Source organism: Bos grunniens, chromosome 5, assembly GCF_055505025.1.
Source record: "Bos grunniens cultivar Pamir isolate PY7600 chromosome 5, Bosgru_T2T1.0, whole genome shotgun sequence".
Taxonomy (NCBI): Eukaryota; Metazoa; Chordata; class Mammalia; order Artiodactyla; family Bovidae; genus Bos; species Bos grunniens.
In genome coordinates this window covers 68017216-68045173 of record NC_141169.1, presented here as the reverse complement: position 1 = coordinate 68045173, position 27958 = coordinate 68017216, and the positions used below count along the sequence as shown (strand labels likewise).

The window sequence follows — 27958 nt, the reverse complement described above, 5'->3', positions numbered from 1 at the left end:
CGATGATTTCTGTAGGCATTTTCTTCCTTTTGAAGCAGTTCAACACCGTCAGGTTTATTATCCTCCGCACTGGGTTGATTGGAAGAAGCAAGAAAACAGGGGCACCGCGGCACCGCGGATCATTTGTGGCTGCTGTTTTTCTTCCAAATAATTCTCTATTCAACTTGTCACAATTGGCCGGTCCTAGAGTGGCTGAACTAACCCGAGTAGAGGTTTGTGGCCATAATAGAGATGAGGAGAGAGAGGAAAATGAACTCTTGGAAAACAAAGGTCTTATTTTCATGGAAATGAATAGAAACTCTGAAGTAAGGATGAGACATATGGAAAAGCATAAAATATGAACAGAACATTTTAAAATAGAAGGTCCTCAGAAACGCTCCATATGGCCCAGCGGTATTTAAGGTAACAGAAAACAGTCCATGGTGCAGCTGCAAATGTTCATTCCTGGGGTTCAGGACTCAGTTCACAAAACTGTACTTTCCACTTTGTCTTGAAGAAGGCTTCCTTTGTCTAACTCCTGGGACTAATTCTTTTAGGGTTAGGGGGAGAGTTAAACTAATAAGTTATTAATTAAGATCTGCAATTTTAATTAATTGTATTTCACTCTTAATGAAGTGATACATTACTCATAAGTCATCATCATTTCTCATCCTTTCTTATTTAAAAGTCAACAGTTATGAAATAGTTATGAGTCAATAGTTATGAAAACTTCATGCAACTTTAGAGTTTATTGAGAGCTTATGGACTCTAAATATTACAGCATAGTAATATTGCAGGGTTTATAATTGAAACATCAATCTAAAAATGATACAGGGCATTAAAATGACATCCCCTAAAAGCACAATTGACATACACCGTTAATGCTAGTCAATGACCATTATTCAAAGAGTCAACAGAGGATTTTCTAGTTTTTGCCATAGTATTAAAAATGATTTGGGGAAATTGATGTGAACATCAAATAAGGTTTGTTATTTAGAATTCTCCATAGATAGTATACATTTCAATATTTTTTTTGCCCTGTAGAAAATAAAGATAATATTTGATCTACCAGGCCACATAGAATGATCACATCAGAGTCTGTCATATGACAGACTTAGCAAAAGAGAGTGCTCCTTTTTAATATCCTGAGTTGGGATGGAACTCAGATCTCTGGATACCAGCTTTGTTTTTTTCTTGATTTGCATCTTCAGCTTGAATTTTGAAAATGAAATGTAATCAAGAGGAAAAAGAGAGAAGTATAGAACCCCACACAAAATTAATAAATCTTTTTCATATATTCAATAGCACCTCTATATTTCTGACAGTGAGCATCAAAAATCTTCCTCTTACTTATTATCCTTTTTAAGTCTGTAATCTCTGCCAGTGCTTTAACCATGCTATTGTACTGACCTTTGTTTCTTCATTTTATGTTGCCTGCACAGTCCTGATCAACTAATTTAATTTTTCCTGGTGCTAAACTGTATTTTTTTTTTTTTTGGCCGAGTTGACTGGATGTTTGGCTTTGTGTAGACACAGCCTTACTGTAAGTTGGCCCCTAATTCAATAATTCACCATGAAGACTGGTTTTTATCCTCAGTGTGTTGAACAGGCATCTAATCAACCATTAATTTCCTTTTTGTTGGATGAACATAATAACTATTTCTGTCTTTCTTTCTAATGGGAGACAGAGGCAAAGAGGCTTAGTGGCTGCCCTAAGTCAGAAATGAAGATTGTGGAATTCAGCTTTACGAATCCCTATAGTATTTGGGATTGATGTGGCAAGAAAAGACCGGACTTTGGGGGAAAAAGAGATGGAAGAGAACTCATGGATATGTATACCTATTGGGTGCTAACCATTGTGCTAAGTACTTTAAGTCAAACCTAGAGGATTGCTTCTGCTGATGAAGAGTTTGGAAGAGTTTGGGACAAGCCTCTTAATTTCACTAGATCTACTTCTTCATTATCTGTAGAGTGCAACAGATAGAGTGGAACTGAGCAATATTTCATTTTTTCATGATACATAAATGCAATATTTCCAGTAGAAAATGAGCAATTATTATTGTTACTGGCAGCCTTGTCATTATTGTTCCTGTCTTTTGAATTCATTAAGAGGTGGTAATAAATGTTACTATATTTATGAGGATCAAAATTCTTCATAACTCCTCTAAGTAACTTTTTTATAAGTATCCCGTTTATTTAAGAGAAACAGCAGATGAAGCTAATAGCATTCTTATGAATTTAGACATCTGTGATGGAGAGATCAGTTTAAACTTGTAAAGAAGCACAGTTTCAGTTAATGTGATATAATAATAGTGACTAGTTTTAGTAAAACTATTTGAAATAGACATGGAGATCAATCAGAATTGTGTTGGTCAGAAAGAGAGGTGTCTTATACATCTAAATTAAATGGAATTTGGGGTGAATCAGGCCTCAAGGAAGGTCTGAACCAGGGAATATGAGCTTTAAGACCCTCCATCTTGTGCCTCTCATTCTCTCTGCATGTCACCTTTATTTTCTCAGAGCAGCTTCTTCGATGAAAGCTGAAAACATGGCCTCCAATAATTTTCATTTCACATGTCACAGCACCCCCTCTGGAAAGGAACTGAAATATGGTCTCTTAGGTCCTAAGAACAAAAACCCATTGAAACAGTCTCATTGTCCAAGCTTGCATCAATTGCATGAACCTGGACCCATCAACTATGGAAAGGAAGTAGGGTACCATCTTGAGTGACTTTGTCATTGTAGTGAAATCTAATAATCACAAGACTCATTCAAACCACTTACAGCCATAGAATCATTGTCCTGAGTGTATGTCTGAATGGACAGACTAAAATATGATTATATGTAAACAAAATATTGCCAACAGAGATTTCTTTAGAATTTCCTTACATACTTAAATGCTTGTCCTTATAAGTTACTGCATTTATTTTGAAAATATTCACTCACAGAGTGCAACATGGTAGGCAGTGTGTTGAATTCAGAAAAGTATAACTATACAGATTCTTCCCTCAAATAATTTATATTTTTTTGTTAAAAAATGCACACTTATCTAAGACTTTCAACTACAGTGTGGTTCATGTCCATTGGGAATACAGGAAGAACTAGAGCCATTCAGAATTCAGGGAGAGGGCTGTGAGCATGAGCAGCAGCGGGAAGCTTCATCAAAACAGTAGTACATATCCTGGGCCTTGAAGGCTAATACACTGTCCCAGGTGGACAGCATTCTACATGGAGGACATTCTAAGTGGAATTGACATACAAAGTGGGAAAGAAGACCTTAATGCCAAAACATGTAGCTAAGTGTTGTCACTGATATATTATGTATATAAGTACTTTGCCTAGCAAACACCCTTTACAAAGATGGTTTAAGCTGACTTTCTCCTATCCCTTATCTGGTTATGCTTTGTTCTGAAATAATGGAATATGAATTGGTGAGGCTTCATTGTAGTTGCTCAGTGTCTTCTCTGCTGCTGCTGCTGCTAAGTCACTTCAGTCGTGTCTGACTCTGTGTGACCCCATAGATGGCAGCCCAATGGGCTCCCTGGTTCCTGGGATTCTCCAGGCAAGAATACTGGAGTGGGTTGCCATTTCCTTCTCCAATGCATGAAAGTGAAAAGTGAAAGTGAAGTCGCTCAGTCGTGTCCGACTCTTAGCGACCCCAGGGACTGCAGCCCACCAGGCTCCTCCATCCATGGGATTTTCCAGGCAAGAGTACTGGAGTGGGGTGCCATTGCCTTCTCTGAGTATCTTCTCTATAGTACAATAAATGTGAATTGCTCCAATGCTGAATCCTTCCTTCATGTGCACAAAAATTTCTTTTATTTAACAGAAACTTGTTATAAGTCAAGAGATGATAAATTCAAACTTTGTTCCAGTTTTGTTATTGAAAGTTACTACTTATGTACAAAAGTTTGTGGAGCACCTTATGAGGGTGAAATTGACATATCCCATCTCTCTTCTTATGAAGTTTGGAGTAATTTTGAAGACAAGTTGATTCAATACGCCTTTTCAAGTGTTGAGTGTTATGATAAAGCAAATCTGAAGAATGATGACAACATACAGCAGAAGGATCTGAGCAGATTGGGAATTGTGAAAAACTATGGAGGGAGTAGAAACTAGTCAGAGGAACAGGGGCTGTGGAAAAACACCAGATAGCAAGAAACTGTCTAAATGTCAGGAAAGAGTATGAGAGTATGATGCATCCAAGGAACTAAACAGAATTCTCTCTTTTCTTTCTTTCCCTCTTTTATTCCCTCTCTGACTCCTCGCATGACTGTGATAGTAAGGTCAGAGTGAGGGAGCTGAGATATACACTTATTCACTAATCATTCTCTTGATTATATTCTTTCAGCTTCTTAAATAATTTTCAACTTTTACTTTAAAATGACGTTTAATAAGCAGAACACCATATTTCTAGTATTGAACATAGAACAGTTTCTGATCAAGACCGTCAAGTAAGAAAGCTTGCTACCTGCTCTTTGCTGTTGTTTAGTCACTCAGTTGTGTCCGACTCTTTTCGACCCCATGGACTGCAGCATGCCAGGCTTCCCTGTCCTTCACTGTCTCCCAGAGTTTTCTCAAACTCATGTCCATTGAGTCAATGACGCCATGAAAGCATCTCATCCTCTGTTGTCCCCTTCTCTCCCTTCCTTCAATCTCTCCCAGCATCAGAGTCTTTTCCAATGAGTCAGCTCTTTGCATCAGGTGGCCAAAGTATTGGAGCTTCATTATTTCATAATGGTTACTAAACCTGCTCCTAGATTTAGTATTAAATGCATGTGCTACCATCTAGTTTTATTCAATTCTGCTGTCATACTTTATGTAGGTTTTAACCAAGATGCAGTGTTGTCCTCAGTCCCAGACCTTTGAGTTCTTTTGTGCCAGTTGTATTAAACCTTATTGACAGAATTTTCATGAACTTGTTGGTCTTTACTATTAAGAAGACCATTCAAGACTCTAAGCTGTTAAACTATGTGATTTCTCTTCTCAGTGTGGAAAGTTATGCCTTTAAGAAGGAGATGCCATTTGGTCTAGTGATTACATGTTATTAAATTAATATTTTAATTGGGTTGCCTGATTATTATAACCCCCTGTGGCCTGGAGGTATATTCCTTAAACACAATCTCTCGCCATAATGTCTGCTGCTTCAAAGAAGTGAAAGGAGATTTGTTAAGAGAGGAGATCATCACTCAAGATCATTGCTTCGTTGGTGTCAGCTGTCAGACTAATACATTTATTTGGACAACAGTAGTTTCTGACAGTTTATAAAGTTCTCTTTCTCAGTTGTGAAATATGATGGATGTGCCATACCAGTGACCTTTACACAAGGCCACATGTTAATATTCAGGACCTTCCTTTTGTTGGCCTCAAACAATGGCTGTCATTAAGAAAGCTTGGTTTGCCAATATGCCCTCTGTTAGGATGCTGGACTACTCCTGATTGGTCACTAGGAAGTATCATGTGCCTTTGATGGAAATGACATGGAAGATGTATGGTCGAAGTGCTGTGCTCAGCACCACTGCTGTGCAGGGGAGAAAACCACTATGACCCAAATAGCCCTGCCTTCAAACAATGTCGCACCAACCAAAGACAACATATTGGGAAGAAAAATGCTTGTAAACTGCGTGTGTTAGAAGATGTATTGGCCAGACGGCCATAGGGCAATCTTTGAACTATTGAAATCTTTAGAAATATTGTTTGGTTCTGAAACAATACTTACAAACCTAATTAATCAAGCATAGATGGTTTATTTTCAGGCTTTCCACAGTGTGTTGCTTTAATGCAAGAATAGGGTCTGTTGGGTTCTTTTTGCTGTTTCACAGAGGCATGCAAAAACTCAGCATGGGCATTCATGTTCATACAAGTTGAAGCTCTAAATTTCAAAATAATATCTACATACATCTCTGGTGATCCCTTCAACAAAGGCCAGGGTTGGGGGTAGCCTGGATTCCTTTTTCAATTGTTTCTGATTCTATGTGTGACTTTTTCTTCCCACCCTTCTTAATGTTATTCATCAGCATCATTTAAGAAAGATCATCATTCCCATTGCATTCTCTGGCTTGAGGGGAAAACACTTTTGCATTTTTTCTTATAGAATAAATACAATAAAGGGTTTCTTTCCTGAATATGTGCCCTTGAATGGTGTGATTTAAAATGTTTTCCAGTCTTAGTATCTCATTTTAAAAGGGTCACTGAGAAACTGCACATTCTCATGGGGGAAAGGGTGAGCAACTTAAAAACCATTTCATGTAAGAAGGCTGGGGTGCCATCTGGAGTGTTACATATAGGCAGACAGGTAGCAGAAGCCCTTTGTGTCTCAAGCAAGCTGTGGTTGAAATAGCTCATCATTCAGATGAAAGAAATGTCCAAGTACTTGGTTGCATGCAAAACAGTGCTTAGCCAGAGTTTTAGCAAGACATGAAATATTACACTGGGTCATGGCCGTTGAATTGCCTGAGTACAATCCCCAAGGGTCAATTCCTGGTTATTTATTTAGAGGCAAATTATTGACTTTGTGGATTATCCATGTGCTCCCCACTGTGTCCTCCAGGGCTATGCCACTATGTACCAGCTGGTTAGAATACCAGAGGCAGGAGAAAGGAAAGGGGTGGAAACTCAACCCACAATCACATTGCTTGTAAGCAATTCAGATTAAAGATGTGGTGGGAGGAGAGATGCTATTAGGAAAATGAAAAAATTAAAATCACTATGCAGTCTTGTTTTATACCCTCCAGAATGGCACACGTTGAAAAACACAACAAAGTAACAGCAAGTGTTGACAAGTATGTGGAATAATGGGAAGACTTATACACTGCTGGTAGGAGTTGGTAAAACCACTTTGGAAAACTGTAATATTGAAGACATGGATACCCTAGGACTTGGCCATTCTACTCCTAGAGAAACTGGAGTACATACAACAGAGGACATGTATGAAAATGTTTATAGCAACCTTTTTTTGTAATATTAAGAACAAAACAAAAACAAATTTCATGCATATACTCATCAGTAAGGGAATGGATGAATAATTTGTAGGTATTTGTATAATGAAATTGAGTTGGTCTGTGGCTATTTGTTGGAGAAGGCAATGGCACCCCACTCCAGTACTCTTGCCTGGAAAATCCCATGGACAGAGGAGCCTGGTAGGCTGCAGTCCATGGGGTCGCTAAGAGTCGGACACAACTGAGTGACTTCACTTTAACTTTTCACTTTCATGCATTGGAGAAGGAAATGGCAACCCATTCCAGTGTTCTTGCCTAGAGAATCCCAGGGAAGGGGGAGCCTGGTGGGCTGCCATCTATGGGGTCGCACAGAGTTGGACTCTACTGAAGTGACTTAGCAGCAGTAGCAGTGGCTATTTGTTTCCTTTAAACAATATGTATATGTCATCTATGGGCTTCCTAGGTGGCTCACTGGTAAAGAATCCATTTGCTAAGCAGGAGACATGGATTGATCCCTGAATTGGAAAGATCCCCTGGAGAAGGAAATGGCAACCCACTCCAGTATTCTTGCCTGGAAAATCCTATGGTCAGAGGAGCCTGGTGGGCTATAGTCCTTGGGGTCACAAAGAGTTGGACACAATTTAACAACTAAACAGCAGCATATGTCACCTATACTCTTATAACCATGATATTAAGTTATAAAATGTGAAATTCCATACATATAACAATTTTTATCCTACAAAACAGCAATTTTATATGGTAACATAATGTTTCCAAAAATAAAGTAGTTAAATAAAAGATGTTTCATGCAATGAAAAATAACCTCAGAGACTCACACAATTATTAGGGCTAGAAGATACTTTAAAGGTCATTTTAATTCTTCCATCACTGAAGAAATCAAGGCCTTCAGACAGTTATTCAATGGATCCACCAGAAACCAAATGTAGTGGCTCTCAAATTATACCTCATGTTTAAAAAATTTAAAATCAAAATATTTGGACATGCATGTGTGTCCCTGGTCTGAAGACTCTATGATTCAAATGCAACTGCATAAGGTGGATGGTGTCATGGCAGAAGGGGAAGTGTATCTGGATGCACCTGGGTGACCTTCCAGTATCCTTTTACCCGAGGACTCTGATCCCTTGCGTCCTTTTACTAGAAGAAGAGAGGTGGTTGAGTGACATCAGGAGAAGGCACATCCCTCCCCCAGAAGGCAGGGAGGGCATCCTCTTACTTAGAGTCCCTCACTAGGACAACTGCCTGCCCCTCTTGTGGTCATTTCATCCTCCCACATCCCTGGCAGACATCTGTAATTTCCCTGTAGAGTGAGACACAGTCCTGGAACTCTTAAAAAATTGATGCACAGAGGGGTACTTGTGCCTAAAATGGAAGCTTCTTAGTTGAGGATATAACACTAGAACCAGAGTGAACGATTATGGTGAACTGAGCAACATGGACTAATCCTCGAGGAAAGACTTACCTTGTTGCACCCAGGCAAGTCTGAAGAGAGGGAGGATGGAGGGGGATAAGGTGGACAGAATGAATAAAATGAGATAAACTCTGGTTGAATGAAAAGGTATTATTTTCCACTTGAGTTCTTATTGCTGAAAGAGTCCATTTAGGAGCTACAGAAGGAAAGGAAGAACATTTTCCAACAACAGCAACAATAATAATAGCATCTAAGGCTTACTGAGTACCTCCTATGTGTCACATAGGGCTCTAAACTCTTGTTTATTAACTACTTTAAAATCTGCACCTCAACCCTAAGTGGTAGTTATGACCATTGCTGCCATTTTGTGAATGGGAAAACTGAGGCACGGGGCACTTAAGCAGGTTGACTTAGGCAGCATAGCCCGGAAGAGGTGAACCAGATTTGATCCAAGAAGTCTGGGCTCAGAGCTTGTGCACTTGGCCTGTAGGCGCTACAATGGTCAGGTCAGGGCTTGATGCCTTCAGCCTCCTCCCATCCATCCCTAGGGGAAGTGGTGATATTGAGGTGGCAGACTTCATTCAAATCCACTATGTGGTCTAAGAATACTTTAAAAGCATGTGTCATTAGAGTTTCTAATATTAAATGAAGACCTAGTTAAGGTTTAGGTTTGATGTTAGTTGTATAGGAGATGGGTTTCCCTGGTGACTCAGATGATAAAGAATCTGCTTGCAATGCAGGAGACCTGGGTTCCATCCCTCGGTTGGGAAGATTCCCTAGAGGAGGGGATGGCAATCCACTCCAGTATTCTTGCCTGGAGAATTCCATGGACAGAGGAGCCTGGAGGGCTACAGTCCCTGGGGTCACTAAGAGTCAGACATAACTGAGCAACTAACACACTTTCATGCAGGAGACGAAATAAATTATTTAGCCTCTATTTTGAGCTTCCCAGGTGGCTCAGATGGTGAAGAATCTGCCTGCAATGTGCAAGACCTGGGTTTGAACCCTGGGTTGGGAAGATCCCCTGGAGAAGAAAATGGCAACCCACTCCAGTCTTTTTGCCTGGAGAATCCCAAGGACAGAGGAGCCTGGTGGGTTACAGTCCATGGGGTCTCAAAGAATTGGACACAACTGAGTGACTAACACACAAAGCCCCTATTTATGCATACAGTTCAGGGCAAGATGAGCTTTGGGAATGAATTTCCCCTGGATTTTTATTTCTCCTTCTAGGACAAGTGCCTCTAGTCTCTTCATAACATGCTGGAGTTAGAAGCCCAAGAGAGCAAAAGAATAGGTCAGGGATGCAAACACTTAGAAGTTCTGTGTTGAGGGGGAAATGCCAGCAGCAGGTGTGAGGAGTACATCACCCTGCTCCGTGGCAGCTCAGAGGGGCGCAGCATGCAGGGGGCTACCACAATTGTTTTTTCCCAATGAATAGAAAATGAATAAATCTGCATTTTTCATGATGTATCGTGAGCTATTTCGCAGCTCAAGAAAAAGATGAATTGTTTCTGTGAAAAAATAGCACTCAGCTCTGAGGTTTATCTTATTTGCCTTGAAATCTCCTGTCTGCCACAATATTATTTCAAGAGAAATAGCAACAGATGGAACACCTGTGCTACAGCTTAAGAGGCAGAGTTGCCTACACATTGAAAGAACCTGCTAAACTTGAATGTCAGGAAGAATTTCTTAAAATGAGAAACACCCAAAAACAAGTAGTTGAGAAAAGTAGGGTCTTTGCATCAGTGAGTGAGCGTGGGGAGAGGTTTGGGTTAGACTGTGGGCTTTCGTGGGACCTGATTTCAGTCAGCAGTCCTCAGGCAGAGTACTTAGCCTAAGGTGCCCTGCCTTCTTCTGCACAGAAGTCATGCTGCTTGCATCAACTGTTGGCAAAAGCATGTCCAGAAAAGTGATCAGTGCTCACTATTTGCAAGCTGTTGCCATGGACATATGTATCCCTCCCTTCATTAAGCCACTTTCCTGGTGGCTCTGTGGTAAAGAATCAACCTGACAATACAGGAGACACAGGTTTGATCCCTGGGTCAGGAAGATCCCTTGGAAAAAGACATGGCAACCCACTCCAGTATCGTTGCCTATGAAATCCCATGGACAGAGGAGCCTGGCAGGCTACAGTCCATGGGGTCACAAAGTGCTGGACACAACTGAGCGACTCACCACTTCATCAAGCCCAGTTTACGGTAGTCACGTTTCTTCTTGCACCACTGGCATTGATGGGGCAGTAGGAAAAAAACAAACTCCTTCAAAATCTAAGACCTGTGTCCCAACCCCAGCTTCTCTGGTGCTTGATTCATGGTATAGACAGATGGTTACTCTTCAACCTCAGGTTCCTCCTGAGTGAATAAACTGAAGAGTTGTGGTCTGAATCAAGTGCAAGATTACTGGTGTGAAAGCAAATAGCATAAGGAATATCTAAGCTGTAAAGTAGCAGATACTTCTGGTATCTGTCATGAGGACTGTTCACAAAGATAATGCTTGGAGGAGAGAGACATCCCTGAGGTCATGGCTCTAGCTTGTTCATGAATGTTTGGGATGTGTGCAGTTTGTAACAGTACCTGACACTTATGATAACTGAGACTGATGGCTCTACACATCATAATCCCCAAGGGGCTTACTGACTACAAGACTGGGATCCTGGGACCATGTGTTTGTATTTTTCAGAGCCTGCCAGATATTGGTGCATGAATGGCTAAGATTGGGAAATAGTGAAGCAGCCTCAAGAGCCAAATAACATAACAAAGAGCACTGGAATTTCAATCCTGAGCAATGGATTTGGGCTCAAGTTCTGCCACTGTCTTGGTAGGGAGATTTGAAAAATTGAAAAAAAATAAAGACAAAGCCATTGGAAATTGCAAAAGGCCATTTCATTTCTATCAACACTCTCTGGTTGTTTAAGGCCCAGACTACTGGTCATTTCCAGATTTCTCCTGGAAATCTGGAATCAAGCTGGAATCAAGATGGCCAGGAGAAATATCAATAACCTCAGATATGCAGATGACACCACCCTTAGAAAGTATGGCAGAAAGTGAAGAAGAACTAAAGAGCCTCTTGATGAAAGTGAAAGAGGAGAGTGAAAAAGTTGGCTTAAAACTCAACATTCAGAAAACTAAGATCGTGGAATCCAGTCCCATCACTTCATGGCAAATAGATGTGGAAATAATGGAAACAGTGAGAGACTTTATTTTTGGGGGTCCAAAATCACTGCAGATGGTGACTGCAGCCATGAAATTAAAAGATGCTTGCTCCTTGGGAGAAAAGCTATGACCAACCTAGACAGCATATTAAAAAGCAGAGACATCACTTTGCCAACAAAGGTCCATCTAGTCAAGGCTATGGTTTTTCCAATAGTCATGTATGGATGTGACAGTTGGACCATAAAGAAAGCTGAGCACCAAAGAATTGGTGCTTTTGAACTGTGATGTTGGAGAAGACTCTTGAGAGTCCCTGGACTGCAAAGAGATCAAACCAATCAATCCTAAAGGAAATCAGCCCTGAATATTCATTGGAAGGACTAATGCTAAAGATGAAGATCCAATACTTTGGCCACCTGATGTGAAGAACTGAAAAAGACCCTGATGCTGGGAAAGATTGAAGGTGGGAAGAAAAGGGGACGACAGAGGATGAGATGGTTGAATGGCATCACCGACTCAATGGACATGTGTTTGAGTAAGCTCTGAGGGTTGGTGAAGGACAGGAAAGCCTGGGGTGCTGCAGTCCATGGGGTCACAAAGAGTCAGACATGACTGAGCGACTGAACAGAACTGAACTGGTGAAAGTTAAAGCGGCTCAGTTGTGTCCTACTCTTTGTGACCCCATGGACTATATAGTCCATGGAATTCTTCAGGCCACAACACTGGAGTAGGTAGCCTTTCCCTTCTCCAGGGGATTTTCCCAACCCAGGGATTGAACCCAGGTCTCCCGAATTGTGGGCAGATTCTTTACCAGCTGAGCCACAAAGGAAGCCCAGACTACTGGTGGTTCTATTCAATTCAGGCAGCCTGGCAGTTGTATCATAGAGGAAACCTGAAATTCATGTAGGTGAAACTGGGAGGCTCTGAGTTTCTGTGCTGAAGTCCATTTTGCCAAAAATCAGCTGATCAATTGAATCTCAAAATGATGGATTCTGTTGATGTGGGTAACATTTTGCCTTTGTTGTGGTGCCTTAGTATATGATAGGAGTTCAATGAATATTGGTTGAAGAACTAAACAAACATAGTCACCAGCTGTCTCAACATCATATAAGTTGACATTGACAATTATTCCCTATATAAAACTTGCTTATTTTCCTTTCTATCTATCTATCTAAATGTGCCTTTTTATGTAGCAAATACAAAATTACTTACTTGTCTTTATGATAAGCAGTGAAATCTCTGATGCAGAGGTAGTGAGACTGAGGGCCCTGGTGGTATTTAAACAGAAGTCAGTGATGATGGATGGTGAGAGTCAGCCTCAGATGACCTTTAAGTTCTCTTTCAACCCATAACTTCTGGAGTGTGAGGGTGCTTAAAGTGCTTTCAGGCCTTCCATTCTGTTCTTGATATTTGAACAAAAGAAAGAGGGCAGATCAAACGCTGTGGGTTCCAAGGTTGTAGATTTTCCTTTGGGATCAACAGTCCCATAGCTATTGTTTTCAAAGATTCCAAAAGTTTCTCTGCATTTGGGAAAGACTAATAGATTTGTTTACCATTTCAAATTCTGGGCTTTATGATGAAAAGGATGAGACAGTTAAGACTAAAATGAAAAGCTGGGTCTTCCTAAAGTGTTGGAGGAAGTTGAGACTTCTAGAACTCTATAGTCCGCTTAGGCACAGAGCTTGCAAACAAATCCCCATGGCTCCAAGCCAAGTATTTAACAAATCATGTTCTGAGATGAAGATGGTATGAGAGGAGGTAAATGATGGTGTGACTTTCATAGGGCTGGCTGCAGCTCAAAGATGCACACTGGTGGCCTGTGGTGATTCAAAAAGCAGGTGTTATGTGGAATCCAAACCATACATTTTTCCAAATTGAGTTACCAACATTTAAAAATCAGAAGCTTTTACATATATAAAAAACATATGTCTGCTTCTCCTGGAAATCCAGAAAAATCTGTCTTCACTGGGCCCACATTCCTTCAGGACAATAAAAGAAGGTCTGAGAAGTGACTGCCCCTTCTGATGGAGTATACTCCCAGGGTGCTCCCCTTGACCTCGTCTCTCATTTCTAATATTATCTGTGGGGCCTCTGGAGGCATTTCTTTTGATTCCCTACTGAAGACAAAGCTGTGGTTTATGAATGCTGTGTCCTGGTACCTAACATGGTGAACGTCTTTGCCACTTGACTGAACCTTGAGCACAGGGAATGCAAGTCTTTTTAAGAGTTGGTACACCCTGGGAGACTTCTCTGGTGGTCCAGTGGTTAAGATCTCGCCTTCCAATGAAGGGGGCATGGGTTTGATCCCTGGTCAGGGAAATAAGATCCCACATGTCTCAAGGCCAAAAAAAAAAAAAAAAAAGTAAAATATAAAGCAGAATCAATATTGTAACAGAGTCAATAAAGACTTTAAAAATGGCCCACATTATAAAATCTAAAAAAAAAAAAATTTTTTTTTTCTTCCCAAAAGGGAGTTGTCATATCCTGGCACAGTTTCTGCCACACAGTAGAACCAAAGAAATCCAGTTCATTCCTCTCTCCACTCCACACTTCCTTACCTCTTAGGTTTTATTCTTTCCTATTTTCCAAGTCTAAACAATTTTTTTTTTCAGTGAAAAGGGCTGCTGTTAATAATTATTCTTAGATAACACATGTGAGTTGGACCCTTTGTGGGTATATTAGTTTCCCAGGACTGTCATAACAAAAACCCCAAAGTGGATGACTTAAAACAGAATCATTATCTCACAGTTCTGGAGGCAGAATTGGAAATTCAGGTGTCATCAGGATTGGCCCCCTCTGGAGGTTCTAGGGGAGAATCCGTTTCATGTCTTTCTCTTAGCTTCTGGAGGATGCTGCAGTCCTTGGTTACCTTGGCTTGTGGCTACGTCACTCCACTCTGCCTCTGCCATCACATGGCATTCTTCCTGTGTGTCTGTTTTTTCTTCTTATAAGGACACAAGTCACATTGGACTAAGGCCTTAACACTAACAACCTCAGGATTTTGCTGATGGTTTAGCAGATAATCTGTCTGCAATGCAGGAGACACAGGAGATGCTGGTTTGATCCTTGGGTAGTCGGGAAGACCCCTGAAGGGGAGTATGGCAACCCACTCCAGTATTCTTGCTTGAAGAATCCCATGGACAGAGGAGCCTGGCAGGCTACAGTCCATAGATTCGCAGAGTCAGACACGACAGAAGAGACTTAGCACAAAACACAGCAACCTCATCCTGATTTGACTGTATCTACAAAGACCCTTTTAACAAATAATGTATGTTCACTGATATAGAAGGTTAAAACCTCAACATATCTTCTTGGGGGACTCAATTAAACCCATAAGCTTCAAACTAGCTTGCTGATCTGAAAAAAATAGAGCCAGTAATTCTATTTGTTAGATGAGGTTCTTATGAGGCTAAATGACCCGCGTGCCCAGGCTCTCATTCAGCACCTGCAGCATAGCTTGACCTCAGTAAAAGCATGGTCCGTGTCTTTTCTTCCAGTCCACGTGTTTTCTCTCCTCTTCTTCTCTTGCTTGGGCACCTGGATCCTTGGCTTCTTTGTCATTTTGTTTGCTCAGGAGAGAAACATGAAACAAACAAAATCCATCCATGACTTGATTTCATCCTTCCTGCCATTAATTTAGTAGGTGGTATCGAAGTGTATTCCTTCAAAATAGTTTACCTTTTATAGTATTTAGAGAAAGGATTCAGTCTCCAATGGCATATAGAAGACTGCTCTACATTCACCAGTACAGCACCCCCTGGGCCTCCTGCTGCCAGTATAGCTTCTTTCAAAGAAGAAAGCCTTGGAGAAGTGAGTTCCTCCCCAACACCACCCAGTGAGTGGGAAGAGACTCCACTCATCTTCACTGTCAGGCAAAACATGAACATGGGAGCCAGAGGCACACCCAAACGGACCTGGGGTAGTTTATTTCTAGAATAGTGAATGACAAAAACGTGTATTCAGGCCCACTTGGTAAATCCTATGCACCTGGAGGCCACAGGGACACACATCCAGGGACCAATGAGACTTCAGAACCTACCCTCTTGCAGTTCTAAGGGAGATTCTGTCCCATCGGTTGAGTATCAGTTCGTGGTTTCTGTTTTTCACCTCTTTTCATTTGGCCATGCTGCTGATGCTGCTAAGTCACTTCAGTCATGTCTGACTCTGTGCGACCCCATAGACAGCAGCCCATCAGGCTCCCCCGTCCCTGGGATTCTCCAGGCAAGAACACTGGAGTGGGTTGCCATTTCCTCCTCCAATGCATGAAAGTGAAAAGTGAAAGTGAAGTCACTCAGTCGTGTCCGACTCTTATCGACCCCATGGACTGCAGCCTACCAGGCTCCTCTGTCCATGGGATTTTCCAGGCAAGAGTACTGGAGTGGGGTGCCATTGCCTTCTCCATCTTTTGGCCATATTTTGCTTTTAACTTCAATAGAAGCAAGCAAAATTATTTGACTCAATGGCAGATACTGTTCTAGAACATTCTATAAAAACTGTAGTTGCCAAGTTTTCATGGAAATCCACTTGTTGCCATATATTATATTGGAGGAGAGAACAGGTGTGAGCTAATGACACATGTTTGATGATTCAGTTGTTGTCTAATAATGGTGATGAGGGCAATTATCATCATCAGCAACCTAGCCTCTCACCACATGCTAGATACTGTGTTGAGCATTTCACATTATTTCATGAAATCCTCATATAACTCTCTTGGGCAGTTAATGTTATTATCCCCACTTTACAGATAAGGAGGTGGTACTAGTGATAAAGAACCTGCTTGCCAATGCAGGAGTCATAAGAGACGCAGGTTTGATCCCTGGGTCTGGAAGATCCCCTGGAGGAGGGCACAGCAACCCACTCCAGTATTTTTGCCTGGAGAATCCCATGGACAGAGGAGCCTGGCGGGCTACAGTCCATGGGGTCACAAAAAGTCAGACATGACTGAAGTGACTTAGCATGCACGTACACACAGATAAGGAAGGTGTAAATTCATAGCACAAGTTAATGTGTATAAAAATTAAGTATAAAACTGCATAATAGGATGAATGAAGGACCAGAAAGAATAAGCTTTGAAATCATGGAAACCTGAGCTCAGAACCAGAAAGACTTGACCTCAAATTTCTGCTGTCTCCAGTTTCAGTTCTTTAGCTGTGATCAAGTCCCATAAATATTCTTTGAGCCTGGTATTTTCTGTAAACTGACAATCACTGCCTTGATGAGATGTTGTTGATATAAAATTCCCTGAACACAGCAGGGCTGACTAAATGGTGGTTGTGAGAATAGTGGTGGTGTTCTGACTGCAGGAGAGGAAATGTAAGCAAACAACGTGTACCTCAAAATATTCTAGAAAATGTCATGTAGAATAAGGATTAGACTCATTTTATGTAGCTCCTTTATGGTTGTATAATGTGCTGGTTTCTGCTATACAACAAAGTGAATCAGCTGTATGTATACATATATCCCCTCCCTCTTGGACTTCCCCAGCATCCCATCCCTCTAGGTCATCACGGAGCACCATGCCGAGCTCGCTGTGTTATGCAGCAGGTTCCCGCTAGCTGTCTGTTTTACATATGGTAGCGTATATATGTCAGTCCTAATCTCCTGATTCATCCCCCCCTGCCCTCCCCCGACTGTGTCCACAAGTTTGTTCTTTACATCTATATCTCTATTCCTGCCCTGCAAATAGGTTCATCCATACAGTTTTGTAGATTCCACATTTATGAATAAACATTAGACATTTATTTTTCTCTTTCTGACTTACTTCCCTCTGTGTGACAGACTCTAGGTCGATCTACATCTCTGCAAATGACCCAATTTCATTCCTTTTTATGGTTGAGTAATATTCCCTTGTATGTATGTTCCACATCTTCTTTATCCATTCATCTGTCGATGGACATTTATATTGCTTCCGTGTCCTGGATATTGCAAATAGTGCTGCAATGAACATTGGGGTGCATGTGTTGGTTTGAATTATGGTTTTCTCAGGGTATATGCCCAGGAGTGGGACTCTTGGGTCGTATGGTAGTTCTATATCTAGTTTTTTTGATAAGCTTTCATACTATTCTCCATAATAGCTAAATATTAATTTATATTTCCTCCAACAGTACAAGAGGGTTCCCTTTTCTCCACACTCTCTCTAGCATTTATTCTTTGTAGGTTTTTTTGATGATGGCCATACTGTTTTTTAGGTAACTTTATGGGTTGATTTTAATGCAAATATTTGTACAGTTTTTTGGAATTGACCAATTGAAGAAAGAGAGATTTTGAGAGCCTTCTTTGAACTAGGGGATAATGTCCTTCCTGGGCTGTAAATTGTAAGGTTGGTTCTGGGAGACTTCCACCAAAGATGTTGAGTCAGAGATTCTTCTTTTCTGGGAGGATGGGCTTGATGATGGGATGTTGAGGATGCTGGCTAGTTAATACACTTTGAGCCTTATGTATATGGCAATATAATAAAATCTGAATATGCATCTGCAATTATGGTCCATATGGGTACCTTCTGAGATAAGAACTGCTATCTCCCCATGGCTTAGATGAGGTACTAGAGGCTTATAGAGATTCTGTTACTTTAGGGAGGGAGGAGCCAGGATTCGAGCCTCCATTCTGACTCCAGGTCAGAGCACTCCTATTTTAAGATTCTAAATACGACACTAATAGCACTTGGGTACTGAGCACCGCAAAGAAAGTTGAGCGCTGAAGAACTGATGTTTTCAAAATGTGGTGCTAGAGAAGACTCTTCAGAGTGCCTTGGACTGCAAGGAGATCAAACCAGTCAATCCTAAAGGAAATCAACCCTGAATATTCATTGGAAGGATTTATGCTAAAGCTGAAGCTCCAATACTTTGGCCATCTGACGCAAAGAACCAACTCATTGGAAAAGACCCTGATGCTGGGAAAGATTGAAGGCAGGAGAAGAAGGGGACAGCAGAGGGTGGGATGGTTAGATAACATTACCAACTCAATGGACATGAATATGATCAAACTCTGGGAGAGAGTGGAGGACAAAGGAGCCTGGCATGTTACAGTTCATGGGGTCCAAAGAGTTGGACACAACTTAGCAACTGAACAACAACAGCAACAATTGTGCACTTACTATGTACTAGATGGTTTACATTTTATTATATTTTTCCCTCAGATACTTGCTTAGTTTGAAGAAATGCAAAGGCTTCACAGGTGGCTCAGTGGTAAAGAATCCGGGTGCCAATGCAGAAGACTTGTGTTTGATCCCTGGGTAGATAAGATCCCCTGGAGAAGTAAATGGCAACTCACTCTGGTATTCTTGTCTGGAGAATCCCATGGACAGAGGAGCCTGTTGGGCTACAGTCCATGGGGTCTCAGAGAGTTGGACATGACTGAAGTGACTGAGCACATACGCACACAGTTCAACACCCACTGTTGGGAATGCAATATGCATTTGAAGTCTGCATATCTTTTGAATTTGCCAGTGATGCCTTTCAGTTCAGTTCAGTTCAATCACTCAGTCATGTCCTACTCTTTGCGACCCCATGAGCCACAGCACACCAGGCCTCCCTGTCCATCACCAACTCCCAAAGTTCACCCAAACTCATGTTCATTGAGTCGATGATGCCATTCAACCATCTCATCCTCTGTCGTCCCCTTCTCCTCCTGCCCTCAATCTTTCTCAGCACCAGGGTCTTTTCCAATGAGTCAGCTCTTCCCATCAGATGGCCAAAGTATTGGAGTTTCAGCTTCAACATCAGTCCCTCCAATGAACACTCAGAACTGATCTCCTTTAGGATGAACTGGTTGGATCTCCTTGCAGTCCAAGAGACTCTCAAGAGTCTCCTCTAACACCACAGTTCAAAAGCATCAATTGTTCAACACTCAGTTTGCTTTATAGTCCAACTCTCATATCCATACTTAACTATTGGAAAAACCATAGCCTTGACCAGATGGGCCTTTGTTGACAAAGTAATGTCTCTGCATTTTAATATGCTATCTAGGTTGGTCATAACTTTCTTTCCAAGGAGTAAGCATCTTTTAATTTCATGGCTGCAATCACCAACTGCAGTGATTTTGGAGCCCCCAAAAATAAAGTCTGACACTGTTTCCACTGTTTCTCCATCTATTTGCCATGAAGTGATGGGACCACATGCCATGATTTTAGTTTTCTGAATGTTGAGGTTTAAGCCAACTTTTTCACTCTCTTCTTTCACTTTCATCAAGAGGGTCTTTAGTTCTTCTTCACTTTCTGGCATAGGGTGCTGTCATCTGCGTATCTGAGGTTATTGATATTTCTCCCAGCAATCTTGATTCCAGCTTGTGCTTCCTCCAGCCCAGCATTTCTCATGATGTATTCTGCATATAAGTTAAATAAGCACAGTGACAATATACAGCCTTAACGTACTCCTTTCCCAATTAGGAACCAATCTGTTGTTCCATGTCCAGTTCTAACTGTTGCTTCTTGACCTGCATACAGGTATCTCAAGAGGCAGGTCAGGTGGTCTGGTATTCCCATCTCTTTCAGAATTGTCCACAGTTTATTGTGATCTACACAGTCAAAGGCTTTGGCATAGTCAATAAAGCAGAAATAGATGTTTTTCTGGAACTCTCTTGCTTTTTCCATGATTCAGCAGATGTTGGCAATTTGGTCTTTGGATCCTCTGCCTTTTCTAAAACCAGTTTGAACATCTGAAAGTTCACGGTTCATGTATTGCTGAAACATGGCTTAGAGATTTTGAGCATTACTTTACTAGCATGTGAGATGAGTGCAATTGTGTGGTAGTTTGAGCATTCTTTGGCATTGCCTTTCTTTGGGATTGGAATGAAAACTGACCTTTTCCATTCCTTTGGCCACTGCTGAGTTTTCCAAATTTGCTTGCATATTGAGTGCAGCACTTTCACAGCATCATCTTTCAAGATTTGAAATAGCTCAACTGGAATTCCATCACCTCCACTAGCTTTGTTCGTAGTGATGCTTCCTAAGGCCCACTTGACTTCACATTCCAGGATGTCTGGCTCTAGGTGAGTGATCACACCATTGTGGTTACCTGGGTCATGAAGATCTTTTTTGTATAGTTCTTCTGCATATTCCTGCCACCTCTTCTTAATATCTTCTGCTTCTCTTAGGTCCATACCATTTCTGTCTTTTATTGAGCCCATCTTTGCATGAAGTGTTCCCTTGGTATCTCTAATTTTCTTGAAGTGCTCTCTAGTCTTTCCCAGTCTATTGTTTTCCTCTATTTCTTTGCACTGATCGCTGAGGAAGTCTTTCTTATCTCTCCTTGCTATTCTTTGGAACTCTGCATTCAGATGCTTATATCTTTCCTTTTCTCCTTTGCTTTTTGCTTCTCTTCTTTTCACAGCTATTTGTAAGGCCTCCTCACGTAGCCATTTTGCTTTTTTGCATTTCTTTTTCTTGGGGATGGTCTTGATCCCTGTCTCCTGTACAGTGTCATGAACCTCTGTCCATAGTTTATCAGGCACTCTGTCTATCAGATCTATTCCCTTAAATCTATTTCTCACTTCCACTGTATAATCATAAGGGATTTGATTTAGGTCATACCTGAATGGTCTTGTGGTTTTCCCCACTTTCTTCAATTTAAGTCTGAATTTGGCAATAAGGAGTTCATGATCTGAGCCACCGTCAGCCCCCAGTCTTGTTTTTGCTGACTTTCTAGAGCTTCTCCATCTTTGGATGCAAAGAATATAATCACTCTGATTTGGTGTTGGCCATCTGGTGATGTCTTGGGTTGTTCTAAATAACTGAGCCATCTGCATGCTATTCAAAGTCCTTTAAAAGCTCATAGAAAGTAATTTAAAGCATGTAAGTTATCTTAATACACTACTGAAGAATTAGATTTTAATTTGCATAGGTCAATGGACAGGATTTCTTACATAAAAATGATTTTTTTTGCCCTTGTTACATGGCACGCGGGATGTTAGTTCCCCAACCAGGGATTGAACCTGTGCCCCCTGCAGTCGAAGTGGGGACTCTTAATTCATTGGACTGCCAGGAAAGTCTCCTGAAAATGATTTTATATGTATGACATATATTAAGATTATATATATATATATATCTACATACAAATGCATGCGTGATATATATATATATAAATAAAGAAAAAATCAAATCTATTATTAGTGTATATGTATGTATTGTGCAGAGCCAACATCAGATTAAAACACTGTTTTAATTTTCACATGGTTTGAGCTTTCTAATAAAACTCATGAAGTAATTGCCTCTTGGATTTTAAATTGTCAGTCATAGTCTAAATGGGCTGTAAAATTGTTTGTTTTTCCATGATCTCTAACTCCAGAGTAATTTCTATTCAAAGCCTTTCCCCAAATTTCAAATATGAGGCTTTATTTTAGTCACTCATTCTTCCCTCTCTTTGGAAGTTTTGAATTGTTTTCCTTGAAATTAAAAGTTTTAGGAGGATTCTGTAAAAATTATTTTGGGGGGAGGAGGTTCTTTCAAACAATAGTAAAGGAATGGATAGCACTTTATTTTCTTAAAGAAACGTGGGAAGCACATGAGCGTAACGTCAGGGGATTAAATTTTTTTCTCTCAGCTTGTTACAAACGTCGTGGATTTCTGAAACATCCAGTTATCAGGAGAGTTTTCTTTTTTTTTTTTTTTTAAGTTTTAGCGGGGCGGGTAAATTCCTCACACTTGAGCGCCACCCCGGCTCTTCTTTGTCTTCCAGGTCTTATTCTGAGGCCTTGCGCTGCCATTGGCCTCTTCCGGAGAAGCCAGACCCCCTTTGCTTCGCCCAAAGTCTCCTGGAGTTCCTCAGAACTGGAGTTGGGGGAGAAGACAGCAGCCCCAGTAGGTGCACCGACCTGCAAGCCTAGATTCCCAAAGCCGGCTCCCAGGCGCGCCCGGAAATCCAGTCCGAATAGGCGCAGTTGCCATGGCACCAAAGATGCTCCCCAAGCATCCTCATTCCCCCAGGAAAAACGGGCCGGGGCAGACGCCTCCCTCCACAGTAGTCTGGCAGGAGCGCCCCTTCCTGGATTCACCAGTACTCCTACCCATCTCTTCTCCAAGAGGTTAATCAAGGATTGCTCCTCTTCCCCACTCCCGCCCACCCCCTCGTTTCCATACGGTTTGTTCACAGGCCCCTCCTAGGCCGGGGGTGAATGCTCACTTACACTGACCGCTGCGAGGGAATTGTTCGGTGAGTGCTGCCTATCTTCAAATCAATGCCTGCCCAGAACAACAGAAAGGGCCTCAGATGTACTGGTTTCCACAGAACCATTGTCAGGCTTCACAGAGGCCGTTTTGAACCTAATAAATAATGTCAAAAGTCTCTATCGCAGCCCCAAAATGTTCCTTTTGAAGCATTTCTAATAGTATTTTTGTTCTGCGGTGTCTCCCAGTGTCACTCACAATGGGGATGGGGTACATCGCGTGCCACTTCACCATGTGCCGGCAGGGATGGGCCCGACCCGGCTTTGTTCTGCTCTCGCAGGTAAAGGGTTTCACTTGCCAACTTGGGCTTCAGTTTAAGGATGTTTTCTAAGGGCCTTTTGAATCTCTAAACAGAGGTTTGGAAAACGTAATTGAATGTCTGTAATTTAATAGTTAACATGAAATTTGATTACTCCCCATGTGCCTAGGGGAGTTCTTCAGGCTATATTAAGGTTTTTATGTCAGAAACCTGAAGCTAGAACCTCTTTGGAGGCTCCTGAAACACATGGAACTAAGGTTAATGCAGAAGAGACACTTAGGGAACGTTTATATCAACTTGTGGTTTTAGGCAGTGTTTTCGATTTTGGTTTAAGGTCGGTTAAACATAGCAGCTTTTCACTGTGAGGCAATGCAGAAACTAATTTAGCAAATGATTTTATGAGTTTAGTTTTTTCTCTTTTTAATGTACTGTTTTTTTCACAGAGTGAAACACAAATCAATATTACCACGACATTCACACACAGTTTGAATTGCAAATTTCTTGCAGTTTTCCCACAAACTTGGATTTATAGAATTCGATACATGGAGGCTGTAAAATCCTACTGCATTTTCCCCTTCAGTTCAATATATATAAAATATATATAAAGCATGTATTATATACTATATGTAGTATGTCTACATTTATGTGGTCAGGGAACTCTGATGTGGTGTGTATTTTTTTTTTTAATATAATGCCTATAAATACCTTGGACACTAGTGTCTTGTGGAATGCATTTGAGACAACATGACTCAAAACTCTATTCTAGATATACTAGAATCCATGTAACCCAGTAGAGGTCAAAGTAAGGGCTTCTTTAAAAAAAAAAGAGGATCAAAGCTAAAGAGAGCAGTCCTTCATAAACACCTCCAGAAACTCATTCTTCCTTGGAGGAAATGTAATGAGCTGTCTTGATTTATCTCATTTTGGATGCATATGGTTGGGCGTTTAGTTGGTCTAACTATGTCCATAGTTTAGATAGTGATGGTTCTTTACCATCAGTTCTTTACCAACATGTGCAATGTTGACTGTCATAGTTATGGGGCACAGGTGTTCAGGTCTTTCTGAGAGGCACTAGAACCTGGACAAAAATGCCCCAAGGTAAGCATAGTTAAATCTTTCTTACTGTTATTTTTTTCAATTTGAACAATTGTAACTGAGTACGAATCAGTTTTAAGAAATAAATAATATGTGTATTTGCATTGGAGTGTGACTGAGGACTAGAACAAAGTCCTGTAGTATAAAATCATTGTTGCTAAGGTTTTGGGTTACAGCTTGCTTTTGTTTTTTCAGGGGTATGTGATTTGATTTAAGGGATATTTATTACCACATGCTATAAGAGTCCTCCTAAGAAGATAATGTGTTGCTTTAGGGAAAACTATGTTTTTCCGAAAGTTTCATTGAAAAATAGTGATAAATTTTAAAAACTAGTACATGGAAGAAAAAATATTTAAGAGCATCTCTAATGAACAATGTTTACAAGTGAGGAATCCTTTTTAGTATGTAGGATAAGTAATAGTTGTGACAGATAATGTTTCCTGAGTGTGTATTTTAGAGACTGTTCTAAGCATTTCAGTTCAGTTCAGTTCAGTCGCTCAGTCATATCTGACTCTTTGAGACCCCATGAATTGCAGCACGCCAGGCCTCCCTGTCCATCACCAACTCCCAGAGTTCACTCAGACTCATGTCCATCAAGTCGGTGATGCCATCCATCCATCTCATCCTCTGCCGTCCCCTTCTCCTCTTGCCCTCAATCCCTCCCAGCATCAGAGTCTTTTCCAATGAGTCAACTCTTCGCATGAGGTGGCCAAAGTATTGGAGTTTCAACTTTAGCATCTTTCCTTCCAAAGAACACCCAGGGCTGATCTCCTTTAGAATGGACTAGTTGGATCTCCTTGCAGTCCAAGGGACTCTCAAGAGTCTTCTCCAACACCACAGTTCAAAAGCATCAATTCTTCGGCTCTCAGCTTTCTTCACAGTCCAACTCTCACATCCATACATGACCACAGGAAAAACCATAGCCTTGACTAGACGGACCTTTGTTGGCAAAGTAATGTCTCTGCTTTTGAATATGCTATCTAGGTTGGTCATAACTTTCCTTCCAAGGAGTAAGCGTCTTTTAATTTCATGGCTGCAGTCACCATCTGCAGTGATTTTAGAGCCCCCCAAAATAAAGTCTGCCACTGTTTCCACTGTTTTCCCCATCTATTTCCCATGAAGTGATGGGACCAGATGCCATGATCTTAGTTTTCTGAATATTGAGCCTTAAGCCAACTTTTTCACTCTCCTCTTTCACTTTCATCATAAGGCTTTTGAGTTCCTCTTCACTTTCTGCCATACGGGTGGTGTCATCTGCATATCTGAAGTTATTTATATTTCTCCCAGCAATCTTTATTCCAGCTTGTGCTTCTTCCAGCCCAGCGTTTCTCATGATGTACTCTGCATAGAAATTAAATAAGCAGGGTGACAGTATACAGCCTTGACGTACTCCTTTTCCTATTTGGAACTAGTCTGTTGTTTCATGTCCAGTTCTAACTGTTGTTTCCTGAACTGCATATAGGTTTCTCAGAGGCAGGTCAGGTGGTCTGGTATTCCCATCTCTTTCAGAATTTTCCACAGTTTATTGTGATCCACACAGTCAAAGGCTTTGGCATAGTCAATAAAGCAGAAATAGATGTTTTTCTGGAACTCTCTTGCTTTTTCCATGATCCAGTGGATGTTGGTAATTTGATCTCTTGTTCCTCTGCCTTTTCTAAAACCAGCTTGAACATCTGGAATTTCACAGTTCACGTTTTCATTTAAGTCCTTACAATGGCTTCATGAAGTAGTTACTATTGTCATTAGTGCTACTTCACATATAAGGAAGCTTTATTCTTAACTATTATATATATATTTGTATATTTTCAAGCTTATAATTATACATGCTTACTGACTCATTTGTGTCCAACTCTTGGCCACCCCATGAACTGTTGCCCACCAGGCTCCTCTATCCATGGGATTCTCTAGGCAAGAAAACTGGAGTGGGTTGCCATGCCCTCCTCCAGGGTATCTTCCCAACCCAGGGATTGAACCCAGGTCTCCTGCATTGCAGGCAAATTCCTTACTGTCTGAGCCACCAGGGAAGCATTATATGTGATATTATTATAGGGGACTGGAATGCAAAAGTAGGAAGTCAAGAAACACCTGGAGTAACAGGCAAATTTGGCCTTGGAATCCGGATTGAAGCAGGGCAAAGACTAATAGAGTTTTGCCAAGAAAATGCACTGGTCATAACAAACACCCTCTTCCAACAACACAAGAGAAGACTCGATACATGGACATCACCAGATGGTCAACACTGAAATCAGATTGATTATATTCTTTGCAGCCAAAGATGGAGAAGCTCTATACAGTCAGCAAAAACAAGACCAGGAGCTGACTGTGGCTCAGACCATGAACTCCTTATTGCCAAATTCAGACTTAAATTGAAGAAAGTAGGGAAAACCACTAGACCATTCAGGAATGACCTAAATCAAACCCCTTATGATTATACAGTGGAAGTGAGACATAGATTTAAGGGCCTAGATCTGATAGATAGAGTGCCTGATGAACTATGGAATGAGGTTCGTGACATTGTACAGGAGACAGGGATCAAGACCATCCCCATAGAAAAGAAATGAAAAAAAGCAAAATGGCTGTCTGGGGAGGCCTTACAAATAGCTGTGAAAAGAAGAGAAGCGAAAAGCAAAGGAGAAAAGGAAAAATATAAACATCTGAATGCAGAGTTCCGAAGAATAGCAAGAAGAGATAAGAAAGCCTTCTTCAGCGATCAATGCAAAGAAATAGAGGAAAACAACAGAATGGGAAAGACTAGGGATCTCTTCAAGAAAATCAGAGATACCAAAGGAACATTTCATGCAAAGATGAGCTCGATAAAGGACAGAAATGGTATGTACCTAACAGAAGATAGTAAGAAGAGATAGCAAGAATACACAGAAGAACTGTACAAAAAAGATCTTCATGACCCAGATAATCACGATGGTGTGATCACTGACCTAGAGCCAGACATCCTGGAATACGAAGTCAAGTGGGCCTTGACTTAGAAAGCATCACTTAGAAAGTGATGCTTAGAAAGTGATCACTTAGGAAGTGATCACTTAGAAAGCCAGACATCCTGGAATGTGAAGTCAAGTGGGCCTTGACTTAGAAAGCATCACTACGAACAAAGCTAGTGGAGGTGATGGAATTCCAGTTGAGCTATTTCAAATCCTGAAAGATGATACTGTGAAAGTGCTGCACTCAATATGCCAGCAAATTTGGAAAACTCAGCAGTGGCCACAGGACTGGGAAATGTCAGTTTTCATTCCAATCCCAAAGAAAGGCAATGCCAAAGAATGCTCAAACTACCACACAATTGCACTCATCTCACACGCTAGTAAAGTAATGCTCAAAATTCTCCAAGCCAGGCTTCAGCAATATGTGAACCGTGAACTTCCTGATGTTCCAGCTGGTTTTAGAAAAGGCAGAGGAACCAGAGATCAAACTGCCAACATCTGCTGGATCATCGAAAAAGCAAGAGAGTTCCAGAAAAACATCTATTTCTGCTTTATTGACTATGCCAAAGCCTTTGACTGTGTGGATCACAATAAACTGTGGAAAATTCTGAAAGAGATGGGAATGAATACCAGACCACCTGATCTACCTCTTGAGAAATTTGTATGCAGGTCAGGAAGCAACAGTTAGAATTGGACATGGAACAACAGACTGGTTCCAAATAGGAAAAGGAGTTCATCAAGGCTGTATATTGTCACCCTGTTTATTTAACTTATATGCAGAGTACATCATGAGAAACGCTGGACTGGAAGAAACACAAACTGGAATCAAGATTGCCGGGAGAAATAGCGATAACCTCAGATATGCAGATGACACCACCCTTATGGCAAAAAGTGAAGAGAAACTCAAAAGCCTTATGATGAAAGTGAAAGTGGAGAGTGAAAAAGTTGGCTTAAAGCTCAACATTCAGAAAACGAAGATCATGGCATCCGGTCCCACCACTTCATGGGAAATAAA

The 27958-nt window shown here is 41.0% G+C and overlaps 1 protein-coding gene across 1 annotated transcript; it reads left to right on the top strand.

Moving 5' to 3' along the window:
* Positions 1-2: 2 nt before the first annotated feature.
* On the top strand, positions 3-22618 carry C5H12orf42 (chromosome 5 C12orf42 homolog). Its single transcript, XM_086404334.1, is given in 5 exon segments — positions 3-270; positions 22166-22311; positions 22313-22412; positions 22415-22539; positions 22541-22618. Coding segments are annotated over 5 exon segments (717 nt in total).
* Positions 22619-27958: the final 5340 nt, after the last annotated feature.